The 21776-nt window shown below is 31.1% G+C and overlaps 1 protein-coding gene across 1 annotated transcript in view; it reads right to left on the minus strand.

Moving 5' to 3' along the window:
- Window positions 1–17271, minus strand: part of LOC145334319 (teneurin-m-like) — a 229148-nt gene extending 211877 nt beyond the window's left edge. Inside the window, exon 1 of the mRNA XM_080179731.1 lies at window positions 16937–17271. Within this exon, the coding sequence (XP_080035857.1) occupies window positions 16937–16991 (55 nt within the window). The 5' untranslated portion in view covers window positions 16992–17271. The remainder of the gene's footprint in view (window positions 1–16936) is intronic.
- Between the last annotated feature and the right edge of the window lie 4505 nt (window positions 17272–21776).

Below are 21776 nucleotides of genomic sequence, written 5' to 3' on the forward strand. Positions count from 1 at the left end.
GGAATAGAAAGGGATAAGACAATTGTCGATAAATTGATGAACATCCCCAATGATTATACACAAAATTACCCCTACTAAACAAAATCAATTAAAATTAAAGTCCCCAAAACAGCCCTATGTCCCTTCCATAACTGAATTTAACCAATTAGAAAAAAGAAACGGTTGTCTGTCCTTAAAGATCTTCTAAACTGCTACCATATGCTTTTTCTTTTTACATTTGGAAAACGTCTTTTTTTTGTATGAGAATAAATTGTAAAATTTTCAACCCCTAACTAGATTTTTATCAAATAGAAGGAAATTTTGGATCATCTTTTTTATATTTTAGTAAAAAAGGGACACTATTTTTTTGTATATTGAAGGGCCATAAGACAATAGCCGATAAAATGATGTACATCCCCAAGAATGATACACAAAATTACCCCTTCTGTCGATTAGTTGCAATATTTGGACACTCAATTTAAAGAACCAACCAAACAAAATTTAGGTAATAAAAGTCCCCAAAGTTGTTATGCCAACGAATAAGAAAATTTTATTATAAAAAAAATAAGACAGCTGATAATACCATTAAGATCTCTGAAAAGGCAAATAAACCTAAACTGTGTAGATTTCTCTGACGACCCTTACATAACAATGAGTAGTATATGTTGGGTATCATGCTGTTTATGCTTCAAATGACAATTCCCTCCAGGAAGAGAGGGAACACTAGTCCCCAAAGTTTTGTAACAACGTTTTCTTCTTAACATTTTAACTTTGAGGACCTTTCTTTAATTTTGATTAATTAGTCCAAACGTTTCAACCACCAATTGTAATCTACATAGTACAGAGTGAGGTAATTTTATGTATCGTAATTGGTGATGTACATCAATTTATCGGCCATTGTCTTATCCCTTTAAATCCATGCAAACCCATCCCCCTACCCCCCGGGAATAAAATCTGGGAGCGGGGGGTGTAAAATTCTCCCCACGGACAAGGACAGGACTTCTGAAGGAAAAAAATTCATACTTTATATTTTTGGGCATGACTGCATGACAATGTAAATTACATACTGGATGCTCATTTTTTATAGAGAATCTTCACAAAAGAAATCCACCGTCTATCTTAAATAATAGCTACTGACGGACTAACTGACGGACAGACAAAATAAATTATAGAGTAGCTTCGCTACTTAACAAAAGTTTAAACGGGTATAGAATATTTTTAATCAGGGATCTAAAGGGATAAGGCAATGGCTGATAAATTAATGTACATCCCCAATGATGATTAAGATATACACCCCTTCTGTAGATCACAATAAGTAGTTGAAACGTTTTCATATTCAACTAAACCAACCAATAGAGTAGCTTCGCTACTTAACAAAAGTTTAAACGGGTATAGAATATTTTTAATCAGGGATCTAAAGGGATAAGGCAATGGCTGATAAATTAATGTACATCCCCAATGATGATTAAGATATACACCCCTTCTGTAGATCACAATAAGTAGTTGAAACGTTTTCATATTCAACTAAACCAACCAATTAAGTTCCAAAAAATTGCTAAGCCAACGAATAGGAAAAAATTATTTGAAAACTTTGGGGACTAGTGTAATAAACAGCCCAATGTCCCCTCCCTTCCTGGTTTTTAATAGTGTTTAAAAGGTTATAAAGTATCACAGCTATAAAACAAGAAAAACAAAGTTCAATACTAGTATAATAATGGATATAGGATATAGGATGACAGGTGAATTTTTGTCGTTAATTTAGGTTGCTAACATGGACTTTATTTATTGTTCAATTCGTTTATCCAGTAGGAGGTTAGGGAATGGATGGGAAAGATCGTTATTTTAGCCAGCTCAAGTTTCACTATATTAGAGTACATGATAATCTGGTGTAAGATCCATGTAAAAATAAACCCACTCCAATTATGTCTAAATCGCGGACAAACAGACAAACAAAAGTCGCATTGTTGAGTAGCTTCGCTATTTCTATAAAAAAAAAGTATAAAATTCTCGGGGAATACGAAATTATGGCTTTTAGTTAGATTTGCATATTTTGGTATACTAGGACAATTATGTACAGAAGTAGTACAGCAATAATAAAATATAAAAATATTTTAGAGAGAGAGAGAGTGTGTGAGAAAGAGAGAGGGAGAGCTAAAGAGAGAGACAAAGAAAGAGAGTGAGAAAGAAAAGGACAGAAATAAAAAAAAATAAAAAAAAGATACCTATAGAGAGAAAAGAAAAGGTAGATAGAAATGTATAAAAGGGAGAGGTTTAGTAATAATCTGAAAAAACTCCAGCTATAGAGATGCTACCTACGTATCTAAAAATTAGCAGGACGCACCTTTATTCCTTTTTAAATAGTTAAAAGTAGCAAGAATTTTTTTAAAACCTTTTTTTGTATAGGTAAGTTTTTTTCATTTATTTCTTTTTTAAAAACAAATTTTGAAATTGATGTTTATTGTACATTCCCCATGATGATACACAAAATTACATCTTCTGTAGATTAAAATTAGTGGTTGAAAGTAAGGATGGCAATCCGTATCCGGAATCCAGATCCGGAATCCGCCCAATTTTTGGCCAATTTTGGAAATTTTTGGAAATTTTTTTTTAATAGCGGATTCCGGATTCTTATTTGGTAGGCTAAAATTAGCGTCTTGAGTTATTTCTTTCAACTCCTCCTCTTTGAAGGCAAAGATTTTCATCATTGTATACAATATCTTTTAAAATCTGGTTCGATTCTCGGAAGTGAATTATAGAGAACACCAAGAACATTGATTTTAAGGACATATGTAGCACTTAATTTTTTTAAAAATCCTTTTAAAATATTGCTAGAATCCGGAATCCGAATCCGGAATCCGCCAAAAATAAGAATCCGGAATCCGCAGGAATCCGCAACTTTTTTTGACGGATTCTTCAAGAATCCGGAATCCGAATCCGGCCCAAAAATTCGACGGATTGCCATCACTAGTTGAAAGTGAAACGTTTGGATACTTAATGAACCAACAAAATTCAATATAAGTCCCCAAGGTTAAGCCAACAATAAGAAAATGTTATTATAAAACTTTGGGGACTAATATAATAAACAACACAATGTCCCCTCCCTCACTGGTTCCTTCTTTAGAAAAAGCAGGTATTATCAGCAAATCATGAAGGAAAACTTACCTAAAGAAGAAAAACAAAAATATAACGTAATTTTCTTTTCTACAGCTGTAATTGTAATTTTTCCTATACAGAAAAAGAGAGGAAAAAATAGATAGATAGAAAAATATAGGGAACTTAAGACAATGGCCGATAAATTGATGTACAACCCCAATGATTATACACAAAATTTCCCCTTCTGTAGATTACAATTTGTGGTTAAAACGTTTAGACACTCAACTGAATAAACCAACCAATCAAAACTCAATAAAAGTCCCCAAAGTTGTAAAACCAACGAATAAGAAAACGTTATCATAAGACTTTGGGGACTAGTGTAATCAACAGCCCAATGTCACCTTTCTCCCCAGCAATAGGTACCATTTTTAACGTCTGTATTATGTCACAGCCTTAACTATCCTAGCATTCCTGGTAAAATATAATTTTTTGCTCTACTTTACAGATTTCCACAATCTTATTTAACCCAAATATAACACAAATCAGAGCCAGATTCTTTTAAAAATCTAGGAAATTCTTATATAAAAAAAATTCATTAAATTCTGGGATGAAGGGGGGGGGGGGGAATTAAATTATGAAGGTTCCCAAAGTTTCATAAACAAGCTATGTCTCTCTTTTAAATCAAAACTTTGGGTACCTTTACTAATCTTTATTGGTGGGTTCTTGATAGAAGTGTCCAAACTTTTAAACAAATAATCCCAATCTACACTTTGATTTATTTTTTTTATCATCATTGGGGATGTTTATCAATTTATCAAAGATAAAGTATGTTTTCTATTTTTTCTATTTTTATTTATTGTCAACCTTAAGGTAGATATTTGGGAAATGTCTCACTCCAATATTTGTGATTAAGACAGACAGACAGATTCACACACACACACACACACACTCACACAGGGATCTAAAGGGATAAGACAATGGCCGATAAATTGATATACATTCTCAATGAGGATACACAAAATAAATTTATCTGTAGATTACAATTAGTGGTTGAAAGTTTTGACACTCGACTTAATAAAAATAACCAAACCAAAATGCATAGAGTCCCTAAAGTTTTTAAGCCAACGCATAAGAAAACATTATTATACAATTTTGGAGACTATTTTTGTGGAAATAAACTAAAATATAAAAACATTTTTTTGGTAAAATATTGTTTTATGAATAAAATTCTATTTTTAAGAATCTAATTTTAGCATTTAATTTTCTTTTTTCCTTTCACATTTATAATATAATCAATAATCATATTACTTTATTTTTAGTAGCGAAGCTACTCTATAATCGCATGTCTTTACGTCCAAACTGTACTAGGAAAGTTATTAATTAACAGATATCTAAAAGGATAAGAACAATCAACGATAAATTGTTGTACATCTCCAATGATGATATACAAAATTATCCTTATGTAGATTACAATTACTGGTTGTAATATTTGAACACTTATCTTAATTAACAAACCAACCAAAATTCAATTTAAGTCTCCATGGTTTTAAGCTAACGAATAAGAAAGCCTAATTATGCAACTTTGGGGACTAGTGTAATAAAAAGCCCAATCTGCCCTCCCTCCCTGCTTATAATAAACATAATTGTCCCTGTTTTTTTTAATATTAAAAAGATTTATGAATATTTTCATGTCTAATCTCCATTTTTAATATTCTATACAAAGAAGATGTTTAAGTAATAAATAAAACAAGAGCTATTACGTCCATATGTAGCTTAAAACATGTATAGAACTAATTCCTTAGACATTTAAGACATTACCTAGTGGTTTCTGAGATCTTAAGGAGCATACATACAACACCTACAATTCCTATTAATATAGAAAAGTTAGTGACTAACCGACAGACCGCTATTAAAACAAGGATGACAACATCCATAAAAGCGAAGGGCTGAAACGGTAGGACAAACGGACATTAACACTTGTATTGTGTCAGAATTGAATAATCAGAATATAAATGTATGAGAGTCGATGTAAAATTGTAAGTAAATTTGTTGAAAAACTGCTTAATACAGAATAATGTTTATGGACATACTTACATTTTTAGGACTTTATTATAGAGTTGCTTCGCTTATAATATTGTACTTTGTTGTCCCATGAATCAGTATACAAAAAAATCAGATCAATCGGATAATTAGATCATATAAAAATTTGTTGTTAAAAAAGTAAAAAAATCAACATGTTTAAAATGGACGTATGGACATTTTGGTAATGATTATAGAGTTGCTACGCTTTCTAAATCGTACCTAACTACTGCAGGAATCAATTCTAACATGCCTAAATTAACGAAAAAAGCTATCAGTTACGGACGGACGGACGTACGGACGGACCGACCCTAATTATAGAAAAGCTTCGCTTTTAAAAAAGAAATCTTTTTATGTAAATTACAGAGACAGTTACATAGCACCCGAATAAAAACCTTTTTTGATTATTTTTCAGTAGGTATGTCTTCAAAACCGATTAGAACAGGTTATCAGCCATACTGAAAAATTATGTGTAGTATCATATAACAGAAAACTTTCCACAAATATAAAAATAAACATTTCTGGCTAACAAAACTGCTTTAATCTTATAATTTTTTTATTTTAATATCCGCGGAAAGCTGTCTATAATACGCTGCAATAAATAGGTATTTTCTTCTTGTGGCATATCCTTGTATTTAAGTTAAGTTATATTTTATGGAAAATTCAAACATTTTCAACTTAAAATTCATGTTACAAGAAATTAACAAGAAATACAATTTTCATAGATTCATAGCTTGATACATCAGAGAGGGAGGGGGCATTGGGCTGTTTATTACACTAGTCCCCAAAGTTTTAAAGTAACTAGGGATGGCAATCCGTCAATTTTTTTGACCGCATTCGGATTCTTTCAAGAATCCGTCAAAAAAAATGGCGGAATCTCCGCGGATTTCGGATTCTTATTTTTGGCGGATTCCAGATTCTAGCAATATTTTAAAAGGCTTTTTTTAATTAAAAAATTTAATTGCTAAAAAATAATGTTCTTGGTGTTACGAGAATCGAACCAGATTTTAAAAGATATTATATATAATAATGATAATGACAAGTATTAAAAAAACTCAAGACGCTAATTTTAGCCTACCAATTAAGAACCCGAATCTGCTATTAAAAAACGGATTCCGGATTCGGATTCCAAAATTGGCCAAAATTTGGGTGGATTCCGGATTCGAATTCGGATTCGGATTGCCAACCCTAATAGTAACATATTCTTATTCGTTGGATTAACAATTTTGGTTCATTAAGTTGAGTGTCTAAACGTTTCAATATCTAATAATAATCTACAGAAGGGGTATTTGTGTATCATCATTGGGGATATACATTAATTTATTGGCCATTGTCTTATCCCTTTAGATCCCTGCTCCAAACACCTTAAATTTCAAGAATTCCAAAAGTAAGACACCCTGAAATATTTGATATATTTCGCTTTAAAACAAGGATAGCAATGTTTATAAAGAATAATTATTTAAATAGATTAGGTACCTAATAGGAATTAAGCAGGTATTATCAATAAATCAATAAACATGCCAATATCTTCAAATTCTATTTACTTAAAAGCCTAGTAATATTTGTTTGTATGTCCATTAAGTTTTCGATAACCACTAAACCGATTGAGTTCTTCATTTTAGGTCTTTGAATGTTTTAAGAAATTAAATGCCCTTTCTTTGTTTCCAAATATTTTAAATTAGTCAATTAACAAGAAAGTAAGCTGATTATGTAAGCAACTATGTCGTACAGATGACGGACGGACGGACGGACTGACGTACAGACTTAAAATCCTAATTCTTGAATAGCTGCGCTACTTCCAACAAGGTGTAAGATTTATGCAACAAAAAGAAGATAGGTAGGTGGGAATTTGGGGAAATATATCAGGGAAAAGACAATGGAAAATATATATAAATCTCCAACAAAATCGAATGTGTAACTTTGGTATCTATTTAGTAAACTTTATAGGAAAAATAAGGTTTTTTATTGACTGTTAATGCAAAGCTCTAAAACAGTAGGACAAATGAACAATAACTCAGAACTTAATGAGCAGACCTTATTTACAGAAAAGCTTTGCTTGAAAAAAAAACAAGGAAAATCTTTGTCTAGGTACCTTTGTTAGATAACACAACAAAAACAAATTAAGCTTATCCAGAAGAGAGGGGACAATGGCAGTTAAATTAATCTACAATTCTTGAATAACACATTATTTATCAGATTCCACGGATTTATTACTACTTGGATCTTACACCAGATTATCTTTAATAAAGTAAAACTTGCAGCTGTCTAAAATAATGACCCCACATCCAACACCTTTACCCAATTCCCTTACCCTCCTACTGGATGAACGAACTGACCAAATACAACATATTTTGTTGGACAACTTGTTTAATACTGTATTAGATAGGTATTTTATTATTTTGTGGAAAAGTTAGAGGCAAAATACTTTTTTTCAGATGACAAATCTCTCAAAACTAAAAAAGTATCTGTCACCACCTATTTGAATGAATTCGCCTGTAGAAATTGTTCGTTTGACCCTTTGTACGACCCTATAATGTACAAATATTGTAGGGTTATTTATGCAAGGTTGTAACAATAATCGATATATTATTACTTGGATATTACACTAGATTTTCATGTACAGTAATAAAGTGATACTCGCAGCTGGCTAAAATAAAGATAACCCCATCCCCTCACCTCATGAATTAGCTTGAAAAAATAGCTTAAAACCATCTCAAGCCTTAAATATGAAATAAAACTAGCCTAAAACTATCACAGAACCTAAGTGAGGATTATCTAAAATAGAAAACTCAATCAGTTAAGTAGTTATTGATATCTTAAGCTTCAGACAAAAAAAAACCTTACTACTTTGTATAATAAAATATAGAATATTATGAGACAGTTAAAACTAAAGTTAAACCTTATATTAAAAAGCTTGGGGGAACTTCAGTAAAAAGTTGAAATATTTAAAGTTTTGGCAAATTGGGAGAAAAAGAAAAATTTCATTGAGACAAAGTTTTTTTCTTCTCTTTTTTGCAAAATTGTACTAAAAATCATTTACTTCACATTCTAAATGTAATTTCACATATTACGGGGACTACTTTTGAATTTTCAGTTGAATGTATAAACGTTTCAACCACTAATTGTAATCTACAGAAGAGGTAATTTTGTGTGTCATCATTGGGGATGTATATTAATTTATCAGCCATTGTCTTATCCCTTTAGATCCCTGTTTTATTTTTGTAACAAAAAATGACGGGACGTTATTTGTAGTACTAGAGTAAATAAATAGTTCTTACCTTCCAAATGTCTGTCTGTATGGCTGACTGTATGTCTGTCTGTGTGTCTGTCTGTGTGTCTGTCTGTCTGTCTGTCTGTCTGTGTGTCTGTCTGTATGTCTGTCTGTATGTCTGTCTGTTTGTGTGTCTGTCTGTCTTTGACATTTATAAGATAAATAAATAATTACATCAAATCACACATACATACAGAACGGGAGGGATAGTCAATGGTAAATAAATAAATCTTTGCACCAGCTTTTTGACACCTTTTTAATAATTAAGGGATGAAAGAGTTGTAGATTATATGCTGTTTAATTTTGACGAAAAATTCTGAGGCAAACTTTTTTTTTCTTTAAGAGTATTAACCCTCTCCTTACTTTTACTTGGATCTTACACCAGATTTGCATGTTCTCTAATTGAGTGAAACTTGCAGCGGGCTAAAATAACGATTCCCCCCTTCACACCAACGAACTGACCAATAAACGAGTTCCATATTAGCCAGCTAAATTGACGACAATATTTCCCCCTGTCATAATATCCACGTATATTCTACATCCATTATCTCCTTGATGTAAAAAGTTCAAATAAACATCCCTTTCAATCTACAAGATGTCTTTTTTCTATTTAATTAAATATAAAAGAGGTAACATGATGTTTTAAATATAAAGTAGAAAGTTTTTTTTGTCTTAAACAATATCTCAATATTTACTGAACCGATTGGGTTCTCCTGAGATGGTTTTAGGCTATTTCATTTTCAGATTTAAATCTTGTGATACAGAGCCCCTAGAGGCTAAAGGCGCATCTGCTAGTTCTGAATTAAAGAGTAGCTTCGCTACTAAAAAGCAATCAAAATATCAAAATCATTCAGATTGTTTTTTTCTCACATGTGTATAAAATCAGGGAGGGAGGGAACATTGGGCTGTTTATTACACTAGTACCCAAAGTTTATTATTCGTTGGCTTAACAACTTTGGAGACTCTTAATGAATTTAATTGGTTGGTTCATTTGTGATCTACAGAAGGGGTAACTTTGTGTATCATCATTGGGAATGTACATTGTCTTATCCCTTAAGATCCCTGGTATAAACTAAATAAATGGCAGTCAACCATACATTTATATTTGTTTTACAAAACAAGGCCAAGAGGTATTTGCAGTTGGAGCTGCGAAACCAGTTTAATTTCTATTTTATAAAACAGTAAATTGTAATACAGTAAAGATATACAAAAACCTTCCATTACAGTAAATTTTGTATTCAATGATACTGGACAAACTAAAGAATTTAGCAGCAAATCATTAAGTAAAAACAATTAGGTGTCACAGCCCCAACTGTAAAACATCTAAAATATTTATCACAAAAACATTCCATGCATGTTAGTTCCATGTTCCCAACTGAAAAACTGAAGAATTTATTTTGAAACGTGTGAGGTTAGTTTCATTAGCCTCAACTGAACAAAAAAGTATTAATAACATTTGTAGAGTTGATTTCATAGTCCCAACTGGAAAAAAATGTTAAGTTAGTTTCATGTCCCCAACTGGACAAACTGAAGACTTTTAGCATGAAAACAATCAAAGAAAAACAAATACTTTATTATATGCAAGGCATGCAACTTTTTAAATCATATGTTGTTGCTGAAAAAAATCTTTGAACGTTAGAGATATAGGAAGAAAGAAGTTTCTAGTCCCCAAAGTTTTATAATAATTTTTTCTTGATTTCTTTGATTAACTATCTCTATATATTCATGAAAAAAATTCAATCTCTAAAACAATAGGTATATTATTACTTGGATGTTGCACCATATTTTCCTGTACTCTGATATAGTGATACTCACAACAGGCTAAAATAATGATATCCAACATCCCATTCCTATTGTTACACTATATTTGAAAATTAAAATTCTTGTTATGTTTTAAAGCATCGTATTCAAGTTTCAAATAGAAATGCATTGTTAAACATTTTATGAAGTTGTACAGCTTTGAATACAATAACAATTAATATTAAGTTAAAAAACCCTTTTTTTCTTCTGAATATTTAAAATATTGAATGATTAAAATCATATTATGAAAACTCTGACAATCATATAAATGATTTTAATCATATAATTAAAGTTTCTCAATTAGCTTAAACTATTTTTTTCAATTATTTACTAAGTATATTTGCGATAACTTTTATTTAATGAAATCTTCCAATTTTTAACCTGTACAAAACGGCCTGCTTAATTGCTTCAAGATCCATGTCAGATCTATATAGGAAATAAATGTCTATAAACGAGCTCAAGTTTTCCAAGGACTATTCGTTGAAAACTCATAGTGCTCCAATAATCCATAATAAACTCTCATTGCCCAGAACGATAAGACCCATTATTTACTTTATTAAAAACAAATTCATTTTTTTCATTTCATGTTGCTATTTACATTATAATGAAGTATTTAATTTCTAATCATAAAAAAGAAAATTTAAATTTATGATATAATAAATTTAAGAAAACTCTGTTTTAAAAGAATTCGATTGTGGCGACACTTTGTGTGTTCAAATATTGAACTAAAATTGTAATCATATAATAAACCCTTTGGTGATGGTAATGTAAAGAAAAAAATATAATTTAAAAGATCTTTTTAAGATCATTTAAATTATTAAATATTTACTTCCGTTTAAATAGTAATGCCGGGTGAGGAAAATAGATTTATTGAGAAATATATTTGCATGTAGAAAAGTAGCCAATAGGGAGATAGTTATATCGAGCCAACTCTAGTAGGAAAATATCTGCAATGATTTTAATCATATTATAAAGACAAAAAAATAAACATTGATTTTACCTAATCATGTTACTTTGTTTCTGGTGGTAATATTTTTAAAATATATAACAGCTGATCCTTTAGCTTCTAAGGTCAATTTATTGAAAGTGAAGCTTCTCATGAATGGACAACTCAAACGGTTCTGCGGTTTTTGAGTTCTTAACAGACGACGAATAAAACCTTAGTACTTAATAAAATAAGATTATAAAAACAATTTATGGTTACTATGATTTTAATCATTTTTATTCAATTGATCAATCTTACAAATGATTTTAATCATATGCTTAATAGTCAACATAATATCAGCACTTCAGCTGACCCAACTACCTTCTTAATGGGCAATGATTGTAATCATGTGACCTTTCGAATTGACCAATGGAAATCTAGTGCATATGCTTTTGCTAAATATAAATAAAGATCTCACATATCATGCTTAGAGCAATAAAAATGTTATGCATTTAATGCAAGGGCTAAGTTGGGATACAAAAATTCAATTACAAGCATTTTGGATATAAAAATGCTTTGTGTCTATTCTAGAATAAATAAATGTTAGGTAAGAGTTTTAATTACAGCACAATTTTTAGAACGTTAAAATTTTTGTACAACGTTCCTATTTGTGGCACAAACTAAGTTCACAACAATCAACTTTAAAAGTAAATCAACCAAGCAATTTTGGGGGTTAATAGTTTGTTTAACCTAACCTAACACATCCAATTTTAAATGCAATCTTGCTCTATCTATAATACATACACACCAAAAATAGTTGGTATGTTCTTTCAAAATGTTAAAAAGTTTAAGTTAACTTAGCTTAAAGAAGAGTATTAAAATAAATTATGCTGATATTAATAGATTTGATTCTGTATGATGATTAAAATTTTAGATAAGAAATGGTATTAATAGTGGCAAGATGCAGGGATCTTAAGGGATAGAACAATGGCCTATAAATTAATGTACATTCACAAAAAAAGATACACAAAATTACCCCTTCTATAGATTACAATTCGTGGTTAAAAAACCTAAAACGTTTGGACACTCAACTTAATGAATAAACCAATAAAAATTCCTGACAATCCCCAAAATTGTTAAGCCAACGAATAAGACTTTGGGGACTAGTGTAAGTAATAAATATCACAATGTCCCCTCCCCTCCCTCCCAGGGTAAAATGGCAATAAACATGACCAAGTTAGCTTTTTTGACTGCACACCACTATTCCTCTAAAAGTTCACTTCCCCTTTCCACACACATATACACACACACACGCACACACACACACAAGACCGTTTAATCCAAATAGAATTGATTGCACAGTTTTTAGATTATAATTTCAGATCACGCGGGGCCAACACGAAAGCGAATTTTTATTAATAAAAAAAACATTTTCACCATTTTTTAGAATATAAAAGTTTGTATAACTGACTTTTTTATTTGAAGTAAACTATTTTCCTTCATTTTTTGTGCCAATTAAAATGATACCTAGGTAACTTTTTGGAAAACTGTATTGCTTTTATTTAAACTAGCAGATGCGCCCCTCCCCCTAGTATATACGAGCTATGTATTAAAAGCGGTAAGAAGGGGGCAAAAAAACTACCTTAAACCATCCCAAACTTAAATATAAAAATACAATAGCCAAAAACCATACCGGGGCCTATGTGAAGCTTTCCTAAAAAGGAAAAATTCAATAAGTTCAGTAGTTAATGATATCTTAAGTTTCAGACCAAAAAAAACCTTAGGTACCTACTACTTTATTTAAAACGATTATCCAAAAGAAAACCCTACATCCTTAATTACCAGATTCCAAATTATTTTGCTGTTTTTTCAGGTATACCAAGTTCTGATTTTAATGTTGCTTGCTGTAGAAAAGTATGTCCACAAAAATAATAACCAATTTTATGGAAAATTGTCTGTAATAAGATGCTAGGTATACATGATTTTTTTTTGCAGGATTTAGAATCGGCGGATATTAATCGGTTTCGAAGCCATACTGTAAAATAAAATTCCTAATTTGTTGGACAACCATTAATATTGTATTAGAAAGGATTTAGTTGTCTATGCTTTTTATTAGGATGGGAGGGGACATTGGACTATAAATTACACCAGTACCCAAAGTTTTATAACTTAGTTGTCTTAATTGTTGGCTCAAAATCTTTGGGTACATATATTGAATTTTTATTGGTTAGTTCCAAACAGAAAATGTCGAAATATTTCCAATCATTAATTTTAATCTACAGATAAAGTAATTTTGTTTATCATCATTGGAGATGTACATAAATTTTCATCGGTCAATGTCTTATCCTTTTAGATCCCTACATGAAATCTGTTTTGGAATATTGGAAAAAAAACAGAATTCTTAATTTGTTGGACAACCATTATTATTGCATTACAGAGGATTTTGTTTTCTATGCTTTTTATGGAAAATATTCCATAAACAAATAGTAGACCCTCACAGACTAAGATAGGGAGAGAGGAGACATTGGGCTGTTTATTACTCAAGTCCCCAAAGTTTTATAACAACTTACTCAACAACTTTCGGGACTTTTAATAAACTTTGATTGGTTGCTTCATTAGGTTGTGTGTCATAACGTTTCACCTCCTAATTGTTATCTATAGAAGAGGTAACTTTGTTTATCATCATTGGGGATGTACATGAATTTCCATCGGCCAATGTCTTATCCTTTTAGGTCCCTACATGAAAAATTGTTATGAAAAATTGGAAAAAACTAAAATTCTTAATTTGTTGGCCAACTATTATTATTGCATTAGAGAGGATTTTGTTTTCCATGCTTTTTATGGAAATTATTCCATAAACAAATAGTAGACCCTGACAGATAAAGATAAAGAGAGAGGGGACAATGGGCTGTTTATTGCACTAGTCCCCAAAGTTTTATAATAACATTTTTTCTTATTAGTTGGCTTACAACTTAGGAGACTTTGATTAAATGTTGAGTTCCTAAATTTTAACCCCTAATTGTGATCTATGGAAGGGGTAATTTTGTGTATCATCATTAGGGTTGTACATCAATTTATCGGCTATTGTCTTATCCCTATAGATCCCTGGTTAAAACTAGACTAAAAACCATCTGGAAATTTTATTTTCATCAATGATATATCATCTGTAGAATAAAACGTAGCTTACAACTTTTTCGTAATTCAAAATGATTATTTTTATGCCTTTTATGTTACTAGTGTATGCTGTATAGATTAGTCTTTGGAGGCCAATAGATTATCTTCAAGTAACATATCTCTGTGTATTTATTTCGTGACTAGACGCAACGACAGATTTAATCTTAAATAAAAACTTGGGTTACCACAAAAAACAACAAAATTTTTGGATTAGGCATAACGACCAAAGGATCTCGCTAGCCACTGAACAGATATGGTTCTCCTTAACAATGTAACTTCCATGAGGTCCTGGAAAGGTTTATAACTATTTTGGGGGAGGGTACTAAAACCATCCAAAGCGAAATCACTCCTAGAAAAACATAAAGTAGTAAGTTATTGTGTCTTTCCGTTAATTAAGTCCACATAGATCCAAAAATGGTTTAAGGCTATATCCTAGCTATTTACTTTTTTTCGCTGTATTGTAAAAGCGACAAAATAACATTTCTTTAAATCTCATCCTACCAAATACAGAAATTGCTCCACATACTAACACAGGGATCTAAAGGGATAAGACAATGATCGATAAATTGATGTACATCCCCAATGATTACACACAAAATAACAATTACAATTAGGTAGTGGTTGAAATATTTGTACACTCAACTTATTGAACCTTCCAATCAAATCAATGTAAACCAACGAATAAGAAAACATTATTATAAAACTTTGGGGACTAGTGTAATAACCAGTTCAGTGTCCCCTCCCTCCCTGACATATAAACATATAACAGACTGTCAGCAGACCTTTCATATACATAATCTTTTAAACATAATGTACACTGAAAACCAAATAAATAGACAAATCCGAACTTTCAGATTAGCAGCTTAATTAAAATGCTGGTTACAAACTTACAAAGGGATAGTTGCATGAAGTACATTTAACGAGTTGAGGTATATAGAGTAGTGAACCTATACATAACTTTTTTGTAGAATATTTTAATATATGAGAGCAATAGATATCCGAAAGAAAATTTATTTCCACCAGACAGTTTTAGTGATAAAGCTAAAATATCTAACTTGTGATTTTTAGGTTCACCATATAAAAAATAAAGCATAAATCAAAAGGAAACTGTTTTATATTCGTATTCATATGTAAAAAATAAGGCATTATTGAAACAACTTGGTAAAAAAATTAATCCTTTCATTAATATGCTCAAAAAGTGCTTATGTTATCGTAGAATAGGAAAAATACTGAGACATTCAATTGAGGATTTAACTCCTTTTTACCAAAGTAAAAAAATCCTCTAATCTTAAAAACTCATTTTTAGTTTGTGTGTTTAAGATTCTCGCAGGGAGGGAGGGGACATTTGGTGTTAATTACACTAGTCCCCAAAGTTTTATAATAAAATTTACTATTTGTAATCTACATAAGAGGTAATTTTGTGTTTCATCATTGGGGATGTAAATCAATTTATCGGCCAATGTCTTATCCCTTTAGATCCCTGTATTCTTGTGTGTAAATAAAAATAAATACACACACTGCAAGTAAAATCAATTGTTTTCAGAACTTTAAATGTTACTAAAAAATCACGCTGAGTGTACAAAAACACACAAGGATCATAAGGGATAAGACAATGGCCGATATAAATTACCCCTTTTCAGTAGATTATTATTTGTGGTTGAAACGTTTGGACACCCAACTTAATGAACCAACTTTTAAAATTCAATTCAAGTCCGCAAAGTTCGAAATAAGAAAATAGGTAAATGATTTTTATTGTCATCTTTCATATAGGAAAATAGTCTGTATTTCTATTTTGTACTTCGTTTTTTAAGGCAAATTGTCATTCTTGTTTATTAAGATTTAATTAAAACGCCCTTTAAATCTAAAGATGTGCCTTTTAAATGGCAAATAAAGAAACGTATTTATTTTAGCATGGCTTCGAAACCGATTAATATCCGCTGGATTAGAACCGATTCCCAGCCATAATGAAAAATCATGTATAGCATCGTAATATATACTTAGGTATTTATTTTTATAATTTTGAATTTAATATCCGCGGAAAGCTGTCTATAATACGATGCGATAAATAACTTTTCTTTCACTTAATTAATTATCAAAGAAATTCAATATTGTCTTTTTTGAAAAATCATTATTCAATGAATATTTCTTTTTGATAAAAATGGGAAGAATTAGGTAATAATATCTTTAATATACTTTTTCTTAGTTTTGGATATTTAGATTATAGGGTATTTCCATTAAAAGTATTTCTCAATTTTTTTTATATTGAGGTAGTTTTTTGGTTTAGAATCCTATAATATAAAGTTTACCTAATATTCGTAAGCTTAAGATTTCGGATAAGAATACTCGACATTGGTTGCAATTTTTAGTGAAGCATATTTAGTCATAGGCTGGTTTTAGGCTATTTTCCTGAACTCGTCAGTTATAAAAATTTTGTCTGTCAAATCATCATATTTTTCGAGAAATGAATGATTGCAATAAAAATTAAGTAAAACAAGAATGTTATTATGAAACTTTGGGGACTAGTGTAATACAAGGCACAATGCCATTTTTTCTGGTTTAGAAATGCATTGAAAATCTAAAGCAAAGATTTAATTGGTTGCAAAATTTAAACTTACTTAGTGTTGGAACAGGGCTATAGCTGTAACTCCAATCAGTATCCTCTTCTGCCATAATATATTGGGCACTCAGCTTACAAAACTTTGGGGCCCGATATCTCTATTAACACCAGAGATATTTCATTTCATAGCACAAAATTGGAATTATTTTATAATTTTCACTTTTATAGAGACGACAATCACTTAACATCCATTTAATTAAACTAATTTTCCTTTATTTTATTATTTAAATTCACATTTTAACTGGATCTATGATATGTGGATGTTTTATTTAAAAATTCACAATTTTTCAGAAAAAATACGCTAATATTCCTCTTTGCACAATGGCTCAAAGTTAACTAACTCGAAAAGGGGGAAATTTTGGGCTGTACACACAAGGTGAGAGGGGGTAGAGTGGAGGACGGGGGCGGGGGGAGCTAGAGAGAAAATCCGGGAAGCGAGGGAATGAAAAATCCGCGAAATAAGGGAGAGGGGGGACTACATGAAAAGGGAAGTGAGTGTCTGAGTAAGGAAGTGTCCCATACGAATATGTTCTCTTAGAGCTCACAGCTGATTTTAACGGGGTGATTTCTGACAGAGCGAGGTAGAGAGAGAGACAGAGAGAGAGGAAGTAAGAGAAAGAGAAAGGTCGCGTAGAGTCTATATTGCCCTGGAAATTAATACAGAGAGAGAGAAAGGGGTAAAGCATAGAGAGAGAGAGAAAAAAAGAACCAATATATTTTAAAAGTCTAACCGCGTAGCAACTATACCGGGTTAAAAATCACTCTCTAATTCTCTCTTTTATCTCTTTCTCTCTCTCTTTTCTATCTTTCTCTCTTATATATATAAACACACCTTTAATAAAAGCAAAACTTTTCTATAATAAGGTTGATTTCTTCCGAACGTTCGTTACACTGCACCTGTTAATTACACTTGTAACCAAAGTTTTAAGTTGACTCAAAAAATTTTGGGTACTTTTATTAAAGTTTAAATATATTGGTTGATTGGAAACAATTTTATCAAATAATTTAATAATATATAGGGGGTAATTTTGTTTATCATCATTAGTGATGTATATCAATTACTCAGCCATAATGATGTATAGTATATCAGAGATCTATTAAGGGATAAGACAATGGCTGATAAATTGATGTATATCACCAATGATGATACACAAAATTACCCTTTCTGTAGATTTCAATCTGTGGTTAAAAACTTGAAACACACTTGATAAACAAACCAAAAAAGATTGAGCCAAAGAATAAAAAAAACGTTATATTAAAACTTTGGCGACTACTGTAATAAATAGCCCAATATCCCCTCTCTCTCTGCCGTAGGCACCCCCAAAATTTTTTATTCCTAATTTCTAACCCCTCCCCCCCACTAAAATAGAAGTGCTTGAAGCTTCCCTTTAAAGTATTCTATCATCCTTGTTTAAAATGATGTATGGTATATAGTATTTCAAATGGAGCAAATTTATAAATGGTTCAGACCAATAGATATAGAATATTATACGTGGATATTATGACATGGGAAAAATTGTCGTCACTTTAGGTTGCTAACATGACATCACTTAATGGTCAGTTTGTTCATCCAGTAGGAGGTTAGGGGATGGGTAAAAGGGATTAATGGGGGGTATTGTTATTTTAGCCAGCTAGGAGTAACACTTTATTAGAGTCCATGCAAATCTGGTGCAACATCCAAATATAATATATCGATTGGTTCAGGCCAAAATGTTATAATACCAAACTTCAGCAATAACATTGAAATCCGAGGCGTGCAAATGGGGGTTGGGTTACACCCCCCTGTGGTCCAAACCCCTGATACATATTTTGAGGGGTATATCCACCCCTCTGACAAAACCCTGTGCACGCCACTGATTGAAACACTATTTTGGGGTGAATTTTTGGTGAATCTTAATTACTTTTAAAAGAAAAATTTATATAATTTACCCACATTACCAGGGGCGTCCAAGCTTTTTTATTTGGGGGTGGGTAAAATTTTGAAAATAGAATTATCCAAGCAAATTCATTTGGGGGGGGGGGGGATAATCACCCCATTACCCCCCCCCCCCCCTTGGACGTCTATGCACATATTACCCCTCCTATTTTTTTGTGGAAATTCCACAATCAAGCATTTGTTTGTAATTGACTTTTCTATAAATCTGACTTTTAAAAGGCCGAGTAAACAAGGAGGACACCATCCATAATAGCGAAGTTTTGAAATAAGAAGGAAGGACAAACGAACATATAACTTTTGTATGATGTCAGAACATTAATTTAAAAGTCTTAATAAATTTGAACATAAAATTGTTGCTAAATTGCTTAAATACAGGATATTGTATACGGACATACTTTCATTTTTATGATTTATTTATAAAGATGCTCTGCTTATAATTTTGAACCTTTGACTTTCTGGTAACGATTATATAGAGTTACTACGCTTCATAATCATACCTAACTATTATTGGAATCATAATGCAAAGTTTGAAATAGGACAATTCTAACATGCAGAAATTATTGTTTAAAATTTTTTTATTAGGTATGCAGAATGTGTTTCGCTATTTTTTGATAATGACATCCTTGTTTAATATTTTCTTTCGTAAAGTTTCCACAAAATCATTACAATAATTTTTATTTTTTTACAATTATTTTTTAATAATTTACATAGAATATATTGATTAGTATTTTATAAATGATTTTTCAGTATGGCTTCGAAACCGATTAATATCCGCTGGATTAGAACTGGTTCTCAGCCACACTGAAAAATCATGTATTGGATCATGTATTTACAAACAGTTTTCCCTGAATATTAAAATAAAAATCATAAGATTGATACCGGTTTTGATATCCTGCCTAACAAAACTGGTTTAAATCTTTTAATTTTTTATTTTAATATCCGCGAAAATCTGTTTGTAATACGATTCGATAAATAACTATTTTTTTATCTCAAAATTTATTCTTTAAAAATGGTTAATTGGATTTTGTTAAAGAGTTATACCAATATAGTCTGAGAGTTATACAGGAAGGAAGGGAAGAGACAATGGAATTCAAATTAATCTACACATTTTTTCATTATTTGTTTATTATTTGGTTTAAGGCTCATTTGGGCATAGGCAAAGAAAATACCTCCAACCCCCCCCCCCCCCACTTTAAAAAAATCATTTTAGGGAATTAGGGAAGAGGAGTTTAGTGCTCAATAAATAATTTGATGGAAAGCACTAAATATTTTGTTAAACTTTGCTTTGATAAATATTGTTTATTCTTGTTAAAAAGCGAAGCTTTTCTATAATTTTGGTCATTCCGTCCGTCCGTAACGTTTGGCTCTTTTCGTTATTCTAGAATTGTACTATCGATTTCTACTTGTAATAATGATTTCTATGTCAACAATGTACAATAATGTAAGCACGGCATCTCAGGAAAAAAAGTATTTCCTTCGCTTTTATTTGTCATCCTTGTTTTAATTGAAGATTTGATTATTTGATATTTCTGATTAAAATCATAATTACAGAATAATGATTATTTGACCATTTTTATCAAGAGAATTCATATCAGTGATCTAAAGGGATATGGCAATGGCTAAATTTGATGTTTATCCACAATGATGATACACAAAATTATTCCTTTTGTAGATTACAAATGAAACGTTTGGATTCTTAACTTAATTACCCCTTCTGTGCATTATAATTTGTGGTTGAAACGTTGGACACTTAACTGAATAAACCAATCAATCAAAATTCAATGCATCCCCAATGATAATACACAAAATAACCCCTTCTGTAGATTACAATTAGTGGTTGAAACGTTTAAACTATCAATCATAATTCAATTAAAATTCCAAAACTAGTGAAGCCAACGAATAAGAAAACGCGATTATAAACCTTTTCGGATTATTGTAACAAACAGCCCAAAGTCCCCTCCCTCCCTGAATTTTTATACAAAAGGTAATAAGTGGGAAATATAGAAAGAGAGAGAAAAAGAGATAAAAAGTTTTTGAAACAGAAAAAGAAAAAAGAAAGAAAGAAAGAGAGAGAAATAGAAAAAAAGAAAGAGAAGAAAAGAGTGACAGAGAGAAAAAAGAGATAAAACTCTTTTTTCAACAATTTTTACATTATAACTTACCAAAATATCTAAATAACTAAAATCAATAGTTAAACATAATACTTGGAAGGAAATCTTAAAAATCAGGGAGGAAAGGGACAATTGGCTGTTTATTACAGTAGTCCCCAAAGCTTTATTATAACGTTTGGCTCAACAACTTTGAGGACTATTGAATTTTGATTGCTAAGTTGATTATAATCTAAAGAAGGGAAAATTTTGTGCGTCATCATTGGATATGTACATCAATTTATCTGCCATTGTCTTATCACTTTATATCCCTGGTCCTGACAATGATTTATGCCCATGTTAATAGGTTAAACAGTCCCCCACCTCCTCCTACTACTTATTTGATTTTCTTTCCCCCTTTTTTAATAGCGCAGCTACCCTATAACTAGGATACGTCGGACGTCCCAAGGTCTTGCAATTAAGAGAAAGACAAAAATAAGAGGCAGTAACTTTCATCTTTTTATTGTGCTATTATCCTAGATTAAAATCTCAATGACTATTGAACTGATTTGGTCCTGTGATGGTTTTCGGCCCTTTTCATTTTTAGATTGGGCCTTGGGATGGTTTTAGTCTCTTTCATTTTCAGATTTTTATCTTGGAATGGTTTTAGGCTTTTTTATTTTAAGATTTTTGCCTTGGGAAGGTTTTAGGCTATTTCTATTTCCTGTTTCTGCGCACGCATACCCTTTTAAAAATAAAGCCCCTAGATGTTAGAGGCACAGCCGCTGGTATGTACAAAAAGCATGACTAATTGA

The sequence above is a fragment of the Acartia tonsa genome, chromosome 12 (assembly GCF_053477335.1).
Source record: "Acartia tonsa isolate MP-2025a chromosome 12, ASM5347733v1, whole genome shotgun sequence".
NCBI lineage: Eukaryota > Metazoa > Arthropoda > Copepoda > Calanoida > Acartiidae > Acartia > Acartia tonsa.